The 21,709-nt window shown below is 49.2% G+C and overlaps 1 protein-coding gene across 11 annotated transcripts in view; it reads left to right on the forward strand.

Moving 5' to 3' along the window:
• KIAA0232 (KIAA0232 ortholog) overlaps positions 1 to 21,709 on the forward strand; it is an 87,746-nt gene that overhangs the window by 58,716 nt on the left and 7,321 nt on the right. For 8 of the 11 annotated variants that reach the window (XM_081812670.1, XM_081812666.1, XM_081812668.1 and 5 more), the window contains 5 exons: positions 6,741 to 6,807; positions 8,370 to 8,451; positions 10,480 to 13,723; positions 15,139 to 15,210; positions 19,906 to 20,014. In XM_081812670.1, the coding sequence (XP_081668796.1) occupies positions 6,741 to 6,807; positions 8,370 to 8,451; positions 10,480 to 13,723; positions 15,139 to 15,210; positions 19,906 to 20,014 (3,574 nt within the window). Of the gene's footprint in view, positions 1 to 4,707; positions 5,295 to 6,740; positions 6,808 to 8,369; positions 8,452 to 10,479; positions 13,724 to 15,138; positions 15,211 to 19,905; positions 20,015 to 21,709 lie in introns of those variants that run through there. The other 3 variants (XM_081812671.1, XM_081812669.1, XM_081812672.1) reach the window with 2 other exon arrangements.

Below are 21,709 nucleotides of genomic sequence, written 5' to 3' on the forward strand. Positions count from 1 at the left end.
GCAACTGCAAGAATGCAGTTTTCAGGGATGCCTGGTTTGAGGGGCTCAGTCGGTTGAGCATCTGACTCTTAGATTTCAACTTAGGTCATGATCTCAGGGATGGGACATCAAGCCCCGTGTCGGGCTCTGTGCTCAGCACAGAGTCTGCTTAGGATCCTCTCCCTCTGCTGTTCCCCCCTGCTCATGCTCTCTTTCTCTCTCAAATCTTTTTTTTTTTTTAAGATTTTATTTATTTATTTGTCAAACAGAGAGATAGCACACAAGCAGGGAGAGGGGCAGAGGGAGAGGGAGAAGCAGTCTCCCTGCTGAGCAGGGAGCCCGATGTGGGGCTCAATCCCAGGACCCCGAGATCATGACCTGAGCCGAAGGCAGATGCTTAACGGACTGAGCCACCCAAGCACCCCTCAGACAAATCCTTAAAAAAAAAATATGCAGTTTTCATTTCTGAGGAAAGGAAATTAGGGAAAAAACACTAATCTGTGGGTGGAGGTATGAATAGAGCTTTGAACGTGAGCTTGCTGGGAAGAGGGCCACATGGAGACTCAGAAAGGATGGTTGGGTGTGTGAGGGCTGGTGGGGCTGCGTGGTTCAGGGAGGATGTGGAATAATAGACCATTGGCTTGTTTCTGTAGCTCACCGAGACCCGGAGATCTCCTGTCTCCAGGGCCAGGTAGGAGGCTGGATATGTACGACAGTAGAGAGCGGTGAGGCCTGATGGGGCCAGATCTTTTGATCTCTCTTTAGAAAAAGTGGGAAATTGTGTGTGTGTGTGTGTGTGTGTGTGTGTTTTAAAGATTTTATTTATTTGACAGAGAGAGACACAGTGAGAGGGAACACAAGCAGAGGGGGAGTGGGAGTGGGAGAGGCAGGCTCCCCGCTGAGCAGGGAGCCCGATGCGGGGCTCCATCCCAGGACCCCGGGATCATGACCTGAGCCAAAGGCAGACGCTTAACGACTGAGCCACCCAGGCGCCCCAAAATTGTGGTTTTTACAAGAAATTCTTGAATGTCAAATGTCGAGAAGTGCGGATATGAGAAAAGGAAAGAAATGGGAACTGCTGAAATCTGTGGCCAAGGGGGCGGGAGGGCAAGCAAGTGGCCTGTTGGGGGTTGTGGCGTGGGCCATAAATCGGACTGCGTGCACGAGGGGGCGTTTTGCACCCCCTGCTACAGACAAGGCAAAGCAGAGTTATCTTTTTCTAAGGCTTCATTCCTCACTTTATTTGATCGTTACTTGTAACAGATGCTGACATCCTCTACTTCTTACGATAAATAACTGGTTTTTTGTCCATCATTCTTTTTCTTTTTTTTTTTAAAGATTTTATTTATTTATTTGAGACAGAGAGAATGAGAGAGAGAGAGCACATGAGAGGGGGGAGGGTCAGAGGCAGAAGCAGGCTCCCTGCCGAGCAGGGAGCCCGATGCGGGACTCGATCCAGGGACTCCAGGATCATGACCTGAGCCGAAGGCTGTCGCTTAACCAACTGAGCCACCCAGGCGCCCTTGTCCATCATTCTAAGAAGAAGTGGATCTTGTCTTCCCTGGCATGTGGTAGGCATTTGATAATATTTATCCAATGGATACGTCTCCCCTCCTCTCTACCATATTCTAGAGAGCAGCTGTAAATAAGAGCTGGAGGCAGCCAGTGGGTAGATTTTCATAGATCTTCCTGTGGTCAGTGATGGGAATCACGACCTTCATGCAGGTGCCTTGGCAGAAACAGCTTTTTGTTTGGGTTTTTAAATATATACATATATTTTGAATGGCTATAGGCCCGAGATGTTTACTCTGTCTGCATAGTGCGTGCTCCCTCCCCCACTTTCTATTGCGTTATAGTTGGCCACATTACATATTTCTGCTACTTCCATGGCCACTGAAGGCAGGAGCTTATGAACCCTGGTATAGATTCTTCAGTTGTGTCACTTGGTGCTCTTTTGTTTATTGGCTTAATGTTAACTTAGTTCTAAATTTTAAAAAGTGTTTTAAAATGGAAGTGATCCTTTATAGTTTATCGGCCCTGGTCATCGTTCCTTGGTATTTAGCTGGATTTCCTCCCACTAATCTTCCAACTGTGCTTTAGAAATTCAAGTCTGAGGGGCGCCTGGGTGGCTCAGTCAGTTAAGTGTCCGCCTCTTGATTTCAGCTCAGGTCATGATCTCAGGATTGTGAGATTGAGCCCTGCATTGGGTATGCTCTGGGTGTGGAGCCTCTTTAAGATTCTCCCGCTCCCTCTGCTCCTCCCCCCGCAGCTCGTGTGAGTGCACTCTCTCACTGTCTCTCTAAAAAAATAAATAAATACAAACAAAACTCTGAGATCTGAAAAATAGTAAAAGAGCTCCGTCCATGTGCAGGGTAGGAGTATTTGGAAGTGTGTACCTTGGTTAAGTACCCCAAAACTTAATGACTTACACCAACAGTCCTTTTTACTTGCTCACAGTTGTGTGGGTCAGCTAGGACTCGGCTGGGAGGTTCTGTTGATGGTCTTGTGTGGGGTTTTATACGCTTGCAATCAGATGGCAGCTGGGCCTGGAAGATGCAAGATTGCTCTCCTCACTTGTCTTTGTCTCTGTGGGGATCACTAGCTGTGACCTCCACGTGGCTAGTATAGGGCTCTGTGCAGGCAGGTGGAGCCCAGGAGGTAGCATCCCGAGAGCACAGGCATCACACTCGCTGGTGTGCCACCGTGGGCGGGGCCTGCGCTGGGCTGAGTGCCAGGAGACATGGCTCATCGGGAGCCCCGAAGTGCTAGGCTTTCCCCGTCCTGACACATACTTTCTGGAGCGATGGAACCAGGCAGGATACCAGGCACCCGAGATGGTGTGAGATGCCTTACTGGAAATTGCAGACTATTAAGTCAACAGATTGGTGAATGAATCCTCCCCGACCCTTTCTTCCGTCCAGCTGCCATGGTGCCAAAGGTCGGGGCCGCTGTGAAGAAGAGACATTCAGGGGACAAAGTGATGTCTTCAGTTCTGAACACATAGCAGAGATGAAAAAGCTCAGCAGAAGAGTTGGAAAGGAGAGTGGAGGGACTCCCCAGGAAGTAGAACAGGAGCACTGCAGAAGCAGTGGGCAGGAGAGAAGTTGGGGGGCTGGTGTAGGAAGTGCAGTAGCCACCCACAGGAGACGCATCATCCCTGGTGTCACCATTTCCTGGCTGTGGAAAGACAGGGGTGATCTGTGAATGATTTAGGTAGGGTTGCGTGGTGAGCCCTGGCATGACGTTCAAACCCACGTCTTTTTGACTCCCCTGTTGCTCCCTGTGAATGGAACACCCGAGTGTCCTGTTGGTTAGTGACCACAGGGTTGGGGTGGGAGTGCCCAGCAGTTAGGGAATGTCCAGTTCACGTGATCTCTCCATAGAAGATGAACCTTTGAGATGGATAGAATAGCGACAGAAACCTTTGAATGTGGAGAGGAGAGAGGATGGGGGACTGAGTGCAATGGCCTTTGTTTCCCTCATGATGACAAGGATGGGTACTGTGGAGAGGCTGGAGAAGGACTGAACATACTGTGGAAAGGGAGCACATGACCGAATTCTCCAGGAGCAGTGAGGGAGTAGCTACCGCATCTGACGGAGGCTCGGGCTCCATGGGCACGTCTGTGTCCTCGGCACCTCTCTCAGCCTCCGGCGAGGGAGTGTGGCCGTGCCGGGGCCTCGGAGTCCGGGCAGAATCCGGGGGACTTGGGCTGATCTGTGTCAGGTTAATTACCTTTCTTACTCCTCCAGTTTCCAACTCAAAGCAGAGCAAAATTTAAAGGCATTTTAGAATCAGTGAATCCATTAATGAGATTCTGGAAAATGGAAAACATACACAAAATCTAGAAATGGCACCAGTGTTTAGGTGACTGATGTGACAGGCACTCTGATGGCGCTTCACACATCCATCATCCTAGTTTGCCCTCGCGAATCTCGAGGGGAAAGTGTAGTGTTGTCAGCGTCCCGGATCAAGTTCACTCACCTGCTGCTCAGTGCGTATGTGCAAGGTGGGAATTCAGACCCAGCCCGGTGGGACCCCAGGGCCAAATACATTCCACTCGGCCATTCCCTCTGACCAGCAGGACAGGGCCCTGTCTCTCCGGGGGGTCACGCGTGGCCCAGGGTGCTCGTGACCGTCCGTTGACCAAGTGAGTGCTAAACCAGTGGATGCTCATGCATTCAGAAACTGGCCAGTCCCCATGTGTGCTTCCCCAGTTTCTGGATTTGGAGGACGGTTGCTTGACTTTTAGCGTGCTCTTACTGTTCCGGGGGGTGGGGGGCATTTTCACACGTTCATTTGATGCTGGGCCATGACTGTGGGTGATACCGTTCGGAAAAACAGTTCATGAGTTCAGTGAGTGGTAGTATTTTCACCTGTAGTGTGTTCTCCCTTACAGTTGTCACTGTTAGTTCATTCCTTTTTTTTTTGAGATGTTATTTATTTATTTATGAGGGAGACAGGAGCAGAGGGAGAGGGAGAGGGACAAGCAGACACGGGGCTTGATCTCACGACTGAGATCTTGACCCGAGCTGAAACCAAGAGTCAGATGCTTAACTGACTGAGTCACCCAGACGCCTCTAATTTACTTTATTTCTTAAGATACGGTAGGCTCCCAGTGTTCTTGAATGCCCTCGGGATATGATATACTATGGAAATACTAAAATACCTAATAGTTTATATCATAATTGGGAAAGTAAATGGGATTTCTCTTTAACAGCAACAAATTAACATTGTAGAATGCCTGCTGGGAGATGAGCGGGTACAGTGCTGCTTTGGGTACCCCATTTTGTGTCTCAGTTTACAGTTGCAACCCCGCAGTCTAATGATTATGTGTAATGTAAGTAGGATGCTGCAGGAGTCAGGGAAGGAAGACAGAAGCCTGGTGGGGAGAGCTTGCCTTTACGTACAGAGTTAAGGAGCAAGCTCCCTGTTTTGTTGCCATTTATATATGAGAGCAAATACATATACTTCTAAGCTGCATTACTGCACAGAGCAACTCAACTTGACAGATGTGTGGACGCAATTTCCGAGACAAAGCATGAAACATAATATCTCGTCCCTTGGTTCTCATGCTTGTTCTGTGTAGATTGAAACGGCCGGCCGCTAGAGGGTCCCGAACGGACTTGAACAGGCGATCCCTAGAGGCTCGGTCTTCAGCACTGGAGCCTGGCACTAGGTTTAGAAACACAGGGACATGGGCTTGCTGTACAGAGCAGCATGCAGCAAGCGGCTTGTCAGCTGACACTGGTGTTAGGTTCATGGTCTGGAGGAAATGCAATAAAACAGCCACATCGTGCACACCTTGAACATTATGGTAAGCGGAGGCTTTCTGATGGGACTGTGGCGGCTGAGCAGGGTTTGGGACTAACATTTGCTGCGGCTTTTCTGAGTGGTTTTAAGGGAAGGACGGCTCTTTCATGGCCCATTTCCCTGTCGCCCTCTGGCCTGTCTCCCCACTAAATGCTGTGGTCTGCCGTAGGTAGAGTGTAACTGTCCCTGTCTACAGTTAACCATTTTCTCTGTGCTCTGTTTCTTGCTGTTCAAACTGGAGCTGTGTGGTGTCTTCTTTTAGGATATCTATAATACTTGTGCTGAGTCATTTTGAGTTCAGTGAATGGGGAAAAGTTCTATTTTTAGCCCCTCAAGAACCCATGAGGGCAGCGGGTTGAGCAGAGTCATGTGCACCTGTCCGGGTCGGGCCCACCTAAGAGAGACTCACTTCCAATTTAAACAGGACTTTTGACCACTGAATAAAGGTTCTCAGAAATACATTTGTTCTTCTCATACCCTGTGAAGGGTTTTTCTTTCTTCCTTGAGAAAGAGAAAATTGTTAAAGTTGAAAAGTCTACACAGTGAAAGCTGATTTGTTTGTGCCAGTTTGCAGTATTCCTCTTTCTTTATCTTTGGCTCTTTTTTTTTTTTTTAATTTTTTTATTTATTTATTCATGAAAGTCAGAGAGAGAGAGAGAGGCAGAGGCAGAGGGAGAGAAGCAGGCTCCCCGCCTAGCAGGGAGCCCAATGCGGGACTCGATCCCAGGACCCTGGGATCATGACCTGAGCCGAAGGCAGACGCTTAACCATCTGAGCCACCCAGGCGCCCCAACCTTTGGCTCTTCTGGTTAGCCTCCCTATTCCAGGCTCCTGTGTGCACTGTCCTTAGCCGCCCCCCACCCCCCCCCAGTGGAGCCTAATGCCCTGCTCGTGACTAGTCAGAGAAAACCGAGCTTCTGTGCCCGCTCTCGGCCGTGGGGGCCGTGCACTGCGCTCTCTTTTGCCGTCATCAGTGTTCACTTCCCATAAGAAAACATTGGCCTTCTTTTCTCTAGACTGTGAGCTCCTAGAGGAGCTGCATGAGATTTGTGTGATTTCTCCCGCCCCGTGTATTGAGTCTGATAAAAGACCTTGCTCATGTAGATATCGAATATTGTTTTGGATGGTGACTGACTTGTAGCCGTATGACGGGCACATACGTGTGTCGGCCGCACCGCAAGCAGATGCTACACCCCTGGGAGGACAGGCCGTCCTGGGAGGCACGTTAATGTTCTCACATTTTATCAGTAAGTGCCCCTGACTGTACTGGATTCGTAAAATACGTCTGCTAGGTCTGATTGGCAAACCTGGAGTGTTTCAGCTCTTGTGTGGTTTAAATATTGCTAACGTATTTCATTTGGAACAGGGAAGATTGGTAAAACCTTTATATTAAACTAAGAGTGTACAAGGGCCTGGTAGTAAACTAACGGGTATTTTTGTTCTCACACAGAGCTCTGGTATCGAGACCTTAGTGGAGGAGCTCTGCTCCAGACTCAAAGACCTTCAGAGTAAGCAAGGTGAGTGCACAGCCTCCAGAACCCGTCTGCACACAGTGGGCTTCGGGCACCAAGGGATTTGACTCAGGAGATGCTAGAATCGGCCAGAGACAGACAACAAGAAGCAAGTCTCTGTGTCCAGTGTGTCGCCATCCAGCAGCATGCTGCGCCTTGAGCTGCAGTGGCTTCTTGGTCACCCTCAGCAGTCACTCGTAGATAATCCCTGCTCTCAAAGGAGCAACTTAATTCACAGGTGCCCTCATTGGGGGTGGCGGGGGGTGGCGGGTATGTTTGGTGTCCTCTTCACATCGAAGTACAGGGATCAGGAGCAATATTTTCACTTTCCCATCCTTGCCCCCCCTGTTGGTATCTGCCTGTAGACATCAAGGCCTCCAAAGGTTTCGACTCTATTTCAGGCCCAAAAGGAACTTCTGCCTTGGCTGTCAGGTTTTTTTGGAAAGGCGGTTTTGGGGCTCGTTAAAGTCATTTTGACTCATGAAGCCTCACAGCTTCTTGTGGCAACTTTTCTGCAAGCCCTTGGTGAAAGCTACGTATTAAGGTCAAGGGTTTTGGTTTCCTTGTCTTCTCCATGGCCATTTTTGCTCCCCGCCAAGCCTTGAGCCTTCTTGAAGAGTTTGTTTGTTTGTAACCGAAGGCAGTCCCGGGAGCTAAGCTGAGAGTTCAGCCCTTCGCTTCTGTTTTAGTTGACACACAGCCCTTGCTCACCTAGATGTTGTAACAGAGCTGATTGTAATGGGTTTTCTTTCTTTCTTTTTTTAAAAGATTTTATTTATTTATTTATTTGACAGAGAGAGAGAGAGGGAACACAAGCAGGGGGAGTGGGAGAGGGAGAAGCAGGCTTCCCGCGGAGCAGGGAGCCCGATGTGGGGCTCGATCCCAGGACCCTGGAACCATGACCTGAGCCGAAGTCAGAAGCTTAACGACTGAGCCATCCAGGCGTCCCTATAATGGGTTTTCTTTACAGATTAGTATCAGTCAGGATGAGTCAGTACAGAGTCCATGGGTGCAGAATTTTGTGAGGATCTCAACAGATGTTCTCTCCTTCTGGTGAAATTAATAGAGGATTTCAGTCTTCTAATCAGGTGCCTCTAGAGTGCTCGGTCAGTGATGAGGTGAACACTTCTCCCCTCCCAGCCCACCCTTAGTGTGGTTAAGCCAGAGAATTCCCTCTGGGACCGTGAAGAAAAGAGTTGGTTTTTTTTTTTTTTCTTCAAGATTTTATTGATTTATTTGACAGAGAGAGACACAGCGAGAGAGGGAACACAAGCAGGGGGAGTGGGAGAGGGAGAAGCAGGCTTCCCGCTGAGCAGGGAGCCCGGTGTGGGACTCGATCCCAGGACCCTGGGATCATGACCCGAACCGAAGGCAGACGCTTAACGACTGAGCCACCCAGCGCCCCAAGAAAAGAGATTTTTATTAAAAAGACAGATGGGTCTAGAGTTCTTTTAAAGCCGTAAAGCCTTTATAAGTTCTGATTAAAGTTACTTGAAAAACTTTAATAAACAGGAGCATTTATTAACTAGATATAAGACCTATCTTTCTGAATTTTTGTTTCATAACAGAAGAGAAGATTCACAAAAAGTTAGAGGGGTCTCCCTCTCCAGAGGCAGAATTATCCCCTACAGCAAAGGATCAAGTGGAAATGTATGTAAGATTGTATTCAGTAATAAAGTGTGCATTTGTTAAAATCAGACTAATAACTGCTATGTGGTTTACAGTTTTTGTTTGTTGTCTTGTATTTAATTTCATATTTTATAATTCAGTAAACACTCGTTGAGCACTTACTATGTGCTTGACACAGAATTCAGACGTGAATAAGAGGGTCCTATCCTTATCCTACATATTGAATCAGTGTTTGTGAAATGAATGAATGGAGCAAGCAAGGTTATTATATATAGTCCATTCGCATGCTATCACACCAGTCCTTGGAGACAGCTGTGAGAAAATATGCTCATCCTTGTTTTACATACAAGGAGACCAAGTTTTCTCCCGCTGATTACAAAGAAATGTGGGCAAGTCATTGACCTTGCCAAGCTTGTTTCCTGAAGATGCTCCTGGATCTTTCTTTGTAAATGGTTAGTAAAATCAGCTACACTATAAGCAGAACTTCCTTATTATACATTTTATTTGAATCTTTGGAACTTCTCGAACTTAAGGTGAAAATAGCTCATATTGGCTGGTGTAGACCTGTGCCGTCCAGTGTGGGCTCCCTGAGCCACGTGTGGCTATTTAGCCCTTGGTATGTGGCTTCTTCAAATTGAGATGTGCTGTAAATGTAAAATTCTCACCAGATTTCGAAGACTTGGTATAAAAAAGAATGTAAAATACTGCATTAATATTTTTAAATATCAATTACATGGTGAAATGATAATGTTGTGGATGTATTTGTTTAAGTAAAATACATTATTAAATTCAGTTTCACCTTTTTTCCCTTACACTTTTAATGTGACTCCTAGGACATTAAAAATTATATTTGAGGCTCACCATGTATTTCTGTAGAAAGCTCTGGTAGAGGGTGAAAAGGAGAATCAAGTATAGGCCCTTTGAAAACATGGCCTTTTTTATCACTTCGTGTGTGACCTTGACTGTTGCCTCCAGAACGACAGTCCCCTCGGTAGGCAACCCGACTCCAGATTCTTGCTTTGGCAGTCTGTCTTGCTCTGAAATCTGTGATGGCCACCAGCTTCTTGGCAGATTGGAAACAACTTCTTCTTGTTTTCAAGCCCTGTAAAGGCAGCCTCCCCGGCTTCTCCTATCCTGCATTTCCCGTAGTCGCTGGTCTCCTCGGGTCTTGTGTCCGCACGCAGGCGCCCGTGCCTCACAGGCTGTCGTCCCTAAACTCCGTTTCCGGAGCGTCCAGGCTCTGCTGTGGTCCTCTTGTTCTCATGGTCCTCGGCTGCACCAGCATCCTCTCTTTGACCCCTCGGGCACCCTGCATAATCCCTCCTGTTTCCGAGCGCCTGCGGATGCCCGGCATTTCTCCTGAGAACACGTGGTGAGGACAACCACGTAATGTCCTGGCTCCACTTGCACATTAATTCCTTTACTCCTCCCAGCTCTGTGAGGTGGCTAATTATATTCCCCGCGTCTCGCAGGCCATGAAGAGGTCCTGTCACGGGCCTGAGGTCACACAGCTGGTCAGGGCGGAGTCAGGGCTCACAGTCCGGAAGCGCGGCTTCAGAGCTCATGCTCTCCGGCTTTCAGCTCCCTCTGTTTCCCCTGCTCCCAATGGCCTCGGGAGGTAAGTCCTTTCCTCACCAGTTTGCAGCTGAGAGTGTGGACCGAGACATCAGATAATGAGCTGAAAGTCACATGCATAGTAAGTGACCGGAGCTGAGATCCAAATTCAGATATTTCTTCTCGCGATGATGTTCTTAATTAAAATGACAACTTTAAAGATAAAAACTGTCCTCTTCCCTATTTTCTAAATATTTCTAAGTCAGTGCTGACCTCAGTGCTGAACATAAAGGTGCTTGATACATGGGACTAAACGTAAAGCATATTTCACTGTATTGTTCTTTTTTTTTTTTTTTTTAAGTTTTAGTTTGTGGATGACGTAAATGTTGACCATTAAAGGGAAATACCCCGTCACTCCACCTGGGAGGGAATGTTGTTTTGCTGTATCTCGTACATCTGAGTGCCTGCTTTTGAACTCTGTCCTCTGTTTTTCAGGTACTATGAAGCATTTCCACCACTGTCTGAGAAACCAGTTTGCCTGCAAGAAATCATGACTGTGTGGAACAAGTCTAAAGTCTGTTCTTACTCTAGCTCTTCTTCATCATCCACAGCCCCACCAGCTAGCACAGACACATCCTCCCCCAAGGACTGCAACAGCGAAGGCGAAGTCATCAAGGAAAGAAGCAACGAAGCACCCACCTCTGTACACGCGAAAACCCAGAGCAAAAGTAAAAGCGAGAAGGAGAACAAATTCAGTAATGGCACAATGGAAGAGAAGCCTGCTTTGTACAAAAAGCAGATCCGACATAAACCTGAAGGAAAGATTCGCCCTCGCTCATGGTCTTCCGGCTCGAGTGAAGCAGGCTCAAGTTCAAGTGGTCATCAGGGAGAATTAAAAGCATCCGTGAAGTGTGTGAAAGTCAGACACAAGACACGAGAGATTCGAAACAAGAAGGGGCGGAACGGGCCCAGCAGGCTCTCGCTGAAGCCCGGCGACAGGGCTGAGCGGGGCATGCCCGCGGGGGGGAGCAGCGGGGGCTCCTTCAAGCCGCTGTGCCGGCGTGGGAAGAGGCCCTTGAAGGACCCAGGGAGAAGGGACACCGGGAGCGCCGAGGGAAGAGACCTGTCCCTGGAGAGCAGAAACGACAGAGAGTATAAAGAGGAACCACTGTGGTACACTGAACCAATTGCTGAGTATTTCGTTCCTTTGAGCAGAAAAAGTAAACTAGAGACCACATACCGAAACCGACAGGACACGAGCAATCTGACGTCAGAGGCGGTGGAAGAGCTGTCAGAGTCCGTGCACGGTCTTTGTCTCAGCAACAATAATATTCATAAAACATACCTCGCAGCAGGTACTTTCATTGATGGTCATTTTGTAGAAATGCCTGCGGTTATCAATGAGGATATTGACCTCACTGGGACCTCATTCTGTTCTCTCCCAGAGGACAACAAGTATCTGGATGATATTCATCTATCAGAATTAACGCACTTCTATGAAGTGGATATTGATCAATCCATGTTGGATCCTGGTGCCTCAGAAACAATGCAAGGAGAAAGTCGGATTTTGAATATGATTCGACAAAAAAGCAAAGAGAAAACAGATTTTGAGGCAGAATGTTGCATAGTGTTAGATGGAATGGAGTTGCAAGGGGAACGTGCAATATGGACAGATTCCACCTCTGTGGGTGCCGAGGGCTTCTTCCTGCAAGACTTGGGCAATCTGGCTCAGTTTTGGGAGTGCTGTTCATCCAGCTCGGGCGATGCCGACGGAGAGAGTTTTGGGGGAGATTCTCCAATTCGACTCTCTCCGATCTTGGACGGCACAGCGCTCAATCCGCATTTGCTTGCTGGCAATCAGGAGCTCTTTACAGATGTTAATGAAGGATCTGGCATAAACTCGTGTTTTTCAGTGTTTGAAGTGCAATGCAGTAATTCTGTTCTACCATTTTCGTTTGAAACTCTCAACTTGGGAAATGAAAATACAGATTCTAGTGCTAATATGCTTGGGAAAACCCAGTCTAGATTGCTAATATGGACCAAAAATAGTGCCTTTGAAGAAAATGAACACTGTTCTAATCTTTCAACCAGAACTTGTAGCCCATGGTCCCATTCAGAAGAAACACGTTCAGACAACGAGACATTAAATGTTCAGTTTGAAGAGTCCACGCAGTTTAATGCAGAAGATATTAATTATGTAGTTCCTAGAGTCTCGTCAAATTATGTAGATGAAGAACTTCTAGATTTTTTGCAAGATGAAACTTGCCAGCAAAACAGTAGAACGTTAGGAGAAATTCCTACCTTAGTTTTCAAAAAAAAATCGAAACTAGAATCTGTCTGTGGTATTCAGCTCGAACAAAAGCCGGAACACAAAACCTTGGAAACTGCTCGAGGGTGTGGCGAAAGCGGTCCACGTGGAGGCGGCTACAGCTCAGGGGTTATTAAGGACATTTGGACAAAGACGGCAGACGTGGAGAGAATCGACGAGGAACTGTTCCCGGCGGATGCCAGTGACTGCTGCCGCTGCCTGGAGGCGGAGGCCGAGGGCCTGCGGGCGCCCCACAAGGCCGTGCAGCGGTCCGAGTACCGCCTGTGGGAGGGGCACAAGGAGAGCGTGGAGAAGAGAGCTTGCGTTTCCGGGGCGCTCTCCAAGGTGGACGGCGGCGACTATACCACACCCTCGAAACCTTGGGGTGTGGCCCAGGATAAAGAGAACACGTTCATCCTCGGAGGAGTGTACGGAGAGCTCAAAACCTTCAGCAGCGACGGGGAGTGGGCAGTCGTGCCGCCCAGCCACAGCAAGGGAAGTCTCCTACAGTGTGCGGCTTCCGACGTCGTGACCATAGCTGGTACCGACGTCTTCATGACCCCAGGCAACAGTTTCGCTCCCGGTCACCGGCAGTTATGGAAGCCCTTCATGTCCTTCGAACAGAATGATCAGCCGAGGAGTGGGGAGAATGGATTAAATAAGGGATTTTCTTTTATCTTCCATGAAGACTTCCTAGGAGCTTGTGGTAACTTTCAGGTTGAAGATCCTGGGCTTGAATATTCCTTCTCTTCCTTTGACTTAAGTAATCCGTTCTCACAAGTTCTTCACGTAGAGTGTTCGTTTGAACCCGAAGGGATTGCCTCTTTCAGCCCTAGTTTTAAACCGAAATCAATCCTCTGCTCTGATTCAGACAGCGAAGTTTCTCACCCCAGGATCTGTGGCGTCGACAGAACGCAATACCGGGCTATTCGCATCTCTCCTAGGACTCACTTCCGCCCAATTTCTGCGTCCGAGCTGTCCCCAGGAGGAGGAAGTGAGTCGGAATTTGAATCTGAGAAAGATGAAGCAAATATTCCCATTCCTTCTCAAGTTGATGCATTTGAAGACCCACAGGCCGATCTCCAGCCACTGGAAGAAGATGCCGAGAAAGAAGGCCATTACTATGGAAAATCGGAGCTTGAGTCTGGAAAATTCCTTCCCAGGTTAAAAAAATCTGGCATGGAAAAGAGTGCTCAGACATCACTGGATTCTCAGGAGGAATCAGCTGGGATTCTGCCAGTGGGGAAGCAGAATCAGTGTTTGGAATGTAGCATGAATGAATCTCTGGAAATTGCTTTAGAAAGCTCAGAAGCAAATTGTAAAATAATGGCACAATGTGAGGAAGAAATTAATAATTTTTGCAGTTGCAAAGCAGGTTGTCAGTTCCCTGCTTATGAAGATAATCCAGTTTCTTCGGGACAGCTGGAAGAGGTAGGTGGTTGTCTGTGTGTGTTGGTGCTTGATTGAAGTTGTTGATTGGACTTGAATGCAAGAGCAGCCGAATCAGGCAATGAAAGGGTAGGGTGAAATTAATTGGGAAATTAGCTTCAGTGTCTGAAAACTTACATGGTTATGATTTTACATAAGGGCTTAAAACGGGTTTGATATTTATAAATTGGAAGTAGACCGTGGACCTTTTCTGCAGAGAAAAGACATTTTTATATCATAAGGTAGAAGATTTTGTCTTAATACGCACGTACCGTGCTGCAAACCGAATACACTGGCATTCCAGCCTTCGAAGCTGATGGATCACAAAGTGGCTGTTTACTCCTCGGAAGGCCCTGCGTGCTCTTCGGAAGCAGAAACAGAGGGTCTCTTGAGGTAGCAAGCCCATCTCATGGTCTCCGAAACGCTGATCAGTTTAGAACTTAGGTTTTTCATGTAAAATAAATTACATCCTGTATAGAGTTCTCTAAAGCAGATGGTGGTACGTGTAAAAACCCACAATCCTAATGCAACAAAAGAGCTGTTACAGAGCCTACATGGATGGACCTCATCTTATACCAAGTGCCTATTCCTAAAGCTATGTGACTCACACATTAAAATGAGGCTAATAGTGGTAGTTTTGTGAATGGGAGTCATTGTACCCTTTTGACTATTTCTAAGAAGTGGTTTGAGGTTAAATTGAGTGTGCAAGAAATATCACTGAAGGTCATAACCAAAAGCACAGCAATCTGCCCATTTCTCAGCTGTTACTTGATCAGCAGTGCCTGACCTGTGTCCAGGAGCAGCTTAGTAAAAAGGCAGTTGGAGGTGCTCGGAAGTCATGCCGCCTGTGGCCGGAGAGCAGCTGAATGTCCCCCACTTCCCCACCCCCTGGCCCGGTGCACGTTCCCCCCACCTCTGCTACCGCTAAATCCTACCCAGGTAGCAAGGCTATCTTCAGACCGCCCCCCGCTTCTGATCCTTGTCCTAATTCCTCCTCTCTCCCCTCTCTCCCATCCCCACCTGCATCCCCAGAACTAATGCCTCCCTTCTCTCTTCATGCATGATGCCTCTTTTCCTGTTGCAGTTTCCACGTTTATGAGTCATTATGTACTTTCTCTCGTTAGATTATCCGCTCCTAATGGAAACAGACTGTGCCTTCCTCGCTTGTGGGGCCAGTGCCTGGGGCGACCTGAGTGCGTGTGGTGGGAGGAAGCCCCACAGACGACTCGAGGGTCACTGCTCTGAGTAGCCTGCCCAGAGACCCTTAACGGGGCATGCATTGGGTCTCACCGAAACACTGAAACGGAGCTGCCAAGAATGAAAAACAATAATGTTGTTAGCCTTTACCTGTTTGTTTATTGCCCCACTTTTTATCCTTGAATATTCCTTTATGTACTTTGTATTTCACCTGGTTCCAGATTGGGAAGAAAGAAAAAGAGGGAAGAAGCGAGATTCTACATCATACCACTGCCATATTCCTTCGCTTTCTAGTATGTTGATGGATTTATGTGTTATCAGAATTCTGGGTTGTCTTGGAAGGTCTCAGTCGCTAGTAAAGTCCTGAGGGACATTGTGGGGTTGTCTGCTGGGGTCAGCGTGGCTGCTCCTTTCAGCTCCGGCCTCTGGGCGCCGGTGCCACGGTGTAGAGTCAGGGTGGCGCTCACGCCCTAGATGGATCTGAGGTTCGGAAAGGTTGAGTGACCTGAAGGGACAGTGTGGGGACCAGGCTGGGACGAGAGTGTATGCCTTTCCACTCTCACACTGCCTGGGCAGTCTAGGGGAGCCTCCTACAAGGGTCGTCTTCTCCCTTTTCCTGAGAGAGGACACTCTGGGAGCCCTGTTGTAAAGGTCACTGTTGAAAGGCCACCTGGTCCAGAGCAAATGGACTAAAATGTAGGAATTCTAGGGGCACCTGGAGGGTTCAGTTGGCAGAGCATCGACTCTTGATTTCAGGGTGGTGAGTTCACAAGCCCCATGTTGGGCGTAGAGTTTACTTGAAAAGAAAACACTTAAAATGTAGGAATTTTAATGGAATTGGTGTCCAGGAGCATGGATTCTTTTCAAAAGCTTAGTTCAGTCAGTTCAGCAAACATTTTCTGAATACCCGTTACATGCCCATCACTAAGGTAGGTGTCCTGTGTGAACAGGTCACCGTCTTTGCACTGGAAGCAGTCAGTCTAGTTACAAAGACCACCTTGGAAGTAGACAATTTACTTTAATTGAAATAGGTCATTTATTCACATGGCTCAAATTCAGAAGTTACAAGAGGGTGTGTACAGACAGTGAACAGGCTCTCCCCAGCGGCAGCTGCGAGCTTGCGTCCTGGCCCATCTTTCAAGGGTATTTGTGCATGTAGAAGCAAAGGCATGTTCACATACGTTTCCTCTTCTTTTTTCTCTTTTCACAGAAATGGCACTTTATTATAATCACCCTTCCCTTTTGGTTTCCTGCATCCTCTTCCATTGTATGGACGGATGTATTAGGATTTACCTAGCCAGTTCCTTATGTTTTAGGGCATCTGGGCAAATGTAATCATAGGGAACAGGGGAGGTGGCGTGGTGGAGGTGAGCACAGAATGCCTCAGGAGCCCAGAGGAAGCTGTCCCAACAGTGAGAGTTGAGGGAGGCTTGTTGCACGCACCTGAGCATCCCGGGGCAGAAGGGAGAGGAGGCGGGGCGCTCGAGGCAGAGGGAACAGCATCAGCAAAGGCGAAGAGGCACCTGCCGGCAGTTAGTTTGTGGCTTGTGAAATATAAAATGGGAGGTGAGGAGCAGCAAAGAGTGCCTCGGGTTCCATTTGGGGGTAAGTTTGCGGCGTAAGTGTGCTCCTTGTCATTGACTTAGTGCCAACCCGGTGTCCTGTGCTCTGGAGCACCGAAGAGCAGCAGAAGGCTTGGCCTGTCTTCAGGAGTTGGCGGTCCCGTCCCAGAGAGGAGGCCGTTTTAACCGCAGAGGGTGTGCGGTGGCATCAGAAGGCTCTGATGAGTAGAGGGGGTGGGGGGGCCATCCTTGGAGTGTGGTACCTGGCCCCCCCGTGCCAGGCGCTGTGCCCACTCTGCTGTCACCGTTATCCCACTGAATGCCCACAGTGACCTTCTGCAATGGATTTCTGTCCCCTCCCCCTGACTATGAAGGCCATGTAGGCCCAGAGCGGTGGAGTCCCTGCCCCTGAGCCCAGCGTCAGGGATGGAGCCTGAGTTCTTTCCGCTGCTTTGCCACGCAGGGTCTCTTGCTGGTCTCAGTGGCCCTCGGCAGCCCTTCATCTACATGGGCTTGCTTTTCCTCTTGTGACCCAGATGGGTGGGAGCTGACTGTGGCTGAGGGCCCTTTTTCCGTGCTCTTCCGAGAGTAGAACTCAAAGAGGAACACCATTGACCTTAGTCTTCCCAAACCCGGGAGTACTTAGTAAGAGTTCGGAGAGGTGCCTCTACCCAGCTTCCGATGTCTAAAGACTGAGTATCCCATCTTTTGCTGAAAACATTTCTGGCCAGGCTTTCCGGCTTAAATTTATGTCTTCTCTGTTTTTTCGCGGGTTCATTCATTTGTCGAGTATTTTTGGGGAGCCCTACTGTCGGTGCCGGTGTGGGTGCCGGCGACAGGCACAGAGCCCCGCCCTGGCCGGTCACATGCAGCAGCGCATGCGATCCATTAGTCGGTATGCGGTATGCTGGTGTACCAAGTGCCGTGGAGGGGGCCAAGAGCTGGCTCAGGGCTGGAGCACAACGGGGTCCTTGGAGGCCTTGCCGCAAGAAGCAAGGCTCGGGGCAGGCTTCCCGGCAAAGGTGCCATCTGAAGACAGGCTTGCAGGTGAGAAAGCGAGCCGAGCAGCTGTCGGAGAGGGAGAGTGGCACAGTGACAGGTGCCCGGCCTGCCCACGGCCGTGTCCTCATCAGGTTTCCTTCCCTCCGTTCTCCCTCGGCCAGAAGTTGAATCCGTGCATCCAGCAGAGGTTATTTAAGCCAAGCATGGTCATCTTTGCTGTGCAACCTAGAGGCTGGAGACAGTGGACTGGAATGATGTCCTAAGATAATGCAGGTTCATTGAGTGTGTATTCAGTGTAGCAAAGAACAGGACAGAGAAGTCTCTGCCTTTGGAATTGACTTTCAAGGGCAGGAAGCAGAAAAATTCCTAAAACTATAGCAGAAACTGGCGTGACTTTAACAGTGTTTTCAGCCCGAGGTGGGGGCGGGGGAGGTGGAGGATGGTGGGCCAGATAATCCTGGACCTGCGCTCGTCCGGGTGGAGCCTTTTCTTCAGGCCAGCAGACATTGAGCATCCCGCTTTGTGTAGGCCCTGTGCCCGGAGGCGCACGGGTAAATAAGACATGGGTGCTGCTCGTAAGGAGCTTCCTGCCTCTCTGCTCCAGTCTCGTCTAGCCTGCTCTCTGTTCGTGCTGACGCCTCCAGCCTGCTCTCCCGGCCCTTTCCCACCCTCCGAGATGAGTTCTCTCTCCCTCCCTTTCTTACCCGTGATGGTCTCAGGACAGGGTCGCAGGAATAAACACTGATTGCCCCCAACAGCCTGGGACGTTTTCTTTTGCAGGTAGACACGTGCCGCCTCCGAATCCTCTGCCTTCAGTGGTGCCTTGGGGATGGGGGCAGCTGCTCTGTCCAGGGAGCCTTCTTGCTCCTCCCACACAGCACTAAGTTGTCATCCCACAGAGTAGGTGCGCCTTGCAGAGCAGGCAAGGCCTTTCTGGAAAGATCTAGGGGTTCTGGGAATTATGTGCCAGATGCAGTTAATTGCCTTGAACTAGCTGTAGACCTTGGCTGTTGTGGCTTCGTTTGCATGAAGTCAGCGGGGTGCTGACTACTGTCCTTGGAGTAAGCTGGGGGAGAGCGCAGTGAAGGTGAACTGGCCACTCTGGGTACCCAGTACCGTTTTCCTTCAGTGTCTAATTTGAGAGTATTTCTTTTTACAAAATTATGTTAAGTGAAAAATGAAGGTTGGAGGTGTTTTCCATTAGTTAAATAATAAAAAACACATTATTGAATCAAAAAGTCTTTGACCCATAGGACAATTTACACGTAAGAGAAGAACAAAGTCCCATCAAAGGATTGAAGGTCGTTGGTTGCCAAGACTGCTCAGGCTTTAAGCTTGAACACACGGTGAAATGTCTTCTGAAGCAGTAGGCACATGCAGTGTCCACAGGCCTTATTTGGATTGAGTCCCAACGTCCTCTGGTTCTCAGCAAAGCACATAGTTGAGTTAAAAAGACACGTAGGTTGGTAACTCTGCCTACACAGTTTCCTTCGTCCCATACTGTCGTCTTTGACTCCCTCCTGCCCGAGTGTGTAAAGGTGAAGAGGGTCCTCTCTCTTCCCTGGAGTGTCTCACACCAGTGGAGACTTAGGGCCACCCCGTCATTTTTCTGCACTTCCCAGATCTAGAAATTTGCCTTGCCTGGGGATATTCATTGGGGATATTTTGCCTTGTAAGGGTTTTATTGTGTTTTTTAAAAAGATCTTCACTCCACTTCCAATATAAGTCCTTCTTAAAAGCTTCCTTTATATGTTATGAACACTTTGGCTTTTTTTTTTTTTTTTTTTAAGATATTTATTTGAGGGGTGCCTGGGTGGCTCAGTCGTTAAGCGTCTGCCTTCGGCTCAGGTCATGATCCCAGGGTGCTGGGATCGAGCCCCGCATCGGGCTCTCTGCTCAGCGGGAAGCCTGTCTTTCCCTCTCCTACTCCCACTAATTCTGTTCCCTCTCTCGCTGTGTCTCTCTCTGTCAAATAAAAAAAAAAATGATATTTATTTGAGAGAGTGAGAGAGAGCACGAGAGCGGGGTAGGGGCAGAGGGATAAGCCAGACTTCCCGACGAGCAGGGATCCCCATGTGGAGCTCAGTCCTGGGACTCCAGGATCGAGACCTGAGCCACCCAGGCGCCCCAACACTTTAGCTTTTTAAATTCACCTTGTTGCGATGTCTGGCTGGCTCAGTCAGTGGAGCGTGTGACTCTTGATCTCAGGGTCGTGAGTTTGAGCCCCACATTGGGTGTAGAGATTACTTAAAAATAGTATCTAAAAAAAAATTAATAAATTCACCTCGTCTAGAACAGTATTAAAAACAAAAGTCATCAATTTAAAAAATTCTGGATTTGTAGTTCCTAGTTAATAATGTTTCAATTTTCTCCTTTATCCTGACAGTTTGTAAACTTTTTCTGTTATTTGTTTAACCTAAACAGTTTCCCGTATTGAACACTGATGTTCAAGGAATGAATAGGAGTCAAGAAAAGCAGACCTGGTGGGAAAAAGCCTTGTACTCTCCTCTCTTTCCTGCATCAGAGTGTGAAGGTAAGGAGCCCTGTGTTAGGTCATTGGTTCATGCACTCGTTCGGATTTCTAATTCATTAAGAGCAATACATTCTTTCCCTATGAATAGCAGTCCGAAAAGCACTTACCAAGAGGCTTTTGTGTAGCCAGCATTTGTCAGGCACTGGGGACACAGAGATGAGTGAGAACTGGGGCCCACCCTTAGCCTGATGTGGGGAAAGGCATGGAAATACACAAAGGCAGGACCGACCTTTGCCAAAACCTGTTCAGGATCGCAGTGAATCGTGAGGGGAGTGGGGGGTGGGGGTAATCACCTGGGTTGGGGGAACTTCAGGAAGCCGCCCGGGCGGGAAGGGCAGACCCTGTGAAAGGAACAGCTTGCATGGGGGTAAGATGGACTCTGGCAAGTGGGCCCAGCTGGGTTGTAGCTGAGGCCAGGAAGGCGGATTGAGGAAGGCCATTGAGAAGATGGCAGATTGGAGGGTGTCAGGTCCGGTGTGTGTTTTAGAAGAGTTCTAGAAGCAGAGTGGAGAAGGGGTTTAGCAGCTGGGGTTCTGGGCCCCCGCCGCGGCTGTCTGGGAGGCCCAGGGCCAAGGCCTGGCCTCAGGACCTGCAGGGGGAGTAAGGGAGAGAGCAGCACAGAGAGGTCTTGTCGAGGATGCCGGCTCCTCGGGGAGTGACTCTCCGTGAGGCGTGGGCAGCAGGAGGGCTTTGGGGGGGGTTCCGGCAGGGGGCAGACAGAACAGTAGCACATTAGGTGAAGGTGATTTGGGTCTGTGAGCCTTCCGGGAGGACATGCTCAGCAGCTGTAAAAACTCTCGAAGTCTGGGGAGGAGGCAGGGCTGCGGAGGGCATGCTGCCAGCTCCCCGGCTGCCCTGGGCTGTGGCATCGACAGTCTCTGCCGCTGGAGCTGGAAGGGGCACGTACGCCGTTGGTTAGTATTCACACGTTCACGGGTCTGGCGTGTCTCCCGGTTCGTCTGTAATGAACGTGGAGCCTCGCCGCTCGCTGCCCACTGAGCCTGGCGCGCTCCGGTGCTCGGGTGCTCGGGTGCTCGGGACGCTGGCGCCCACCTCCCTCCGCAGCCCAGCCTTCCCCCACTGGGGGGACGGCGGGGCTGTTTGCTTCTCTCTGTGCTCTGAGCCCCAAGATGCCTTCCCCAGAGCCTGCCTTCCTCTTTCCCAGAGGTTCACTGGGTCAGAAAGAGAGCGTAGAGCGGAGTCTTCGTTTTTAGCATCTTTGTTTATTTAACCGCATTTATTAAAGACCTGTCATTCTACCGTTAGCTAATATCTGGGTTGCCTTTTATGGTTTACAAAGTGCTCCCAATCTTTCCTTTTACATAGGCCGCACCATAGCCTTGTGAGATGTCAGCCTTAGTTTTCAGATGAGGAAGCTCTAAGACTCAGGTTTGACAGTTTGTCCAGAATCCTGCATTAGCCGTCAAGTTCAGGTTTGCATCCAGACTGTCTTCCTGTGGCCAGAGGCTTTGCGCTCTACAGTGGCTATCTGCACTCAGTGCCCAGGGAGGCGCCAGGGTGAGGGGAGCACAAATCTGGCCTTGACATAGATCCATTCTGTGCACCCGGTGAGTGTCCAGTCACTGATGAGTTAACTGGAATACAAGTAAGGGGGGGCCGAGGGCCCCAGAGTGCCCCAGAGTAGTGCCGCCAGAGGGAGAGAGAGAGAGGGAGGGGGAGGGGGGAGGGGGAGAG

This window comes from Leptonychotes weddellii, chromosome 2 (genome assembly GCF_054177405.1).
Source record: "Leptonychotes weddellii isolate Sample4059 chromosome 2, ASM5417740v2, whole genome shotgun sequence".
In the NCBI taxonomy this organism is placed as follows: Eukaryota; Metazoa; Chordata; class Mammalia; order Carnivora; family Phocidae; genus Leptonychotes; species Leptonychotes weddellii.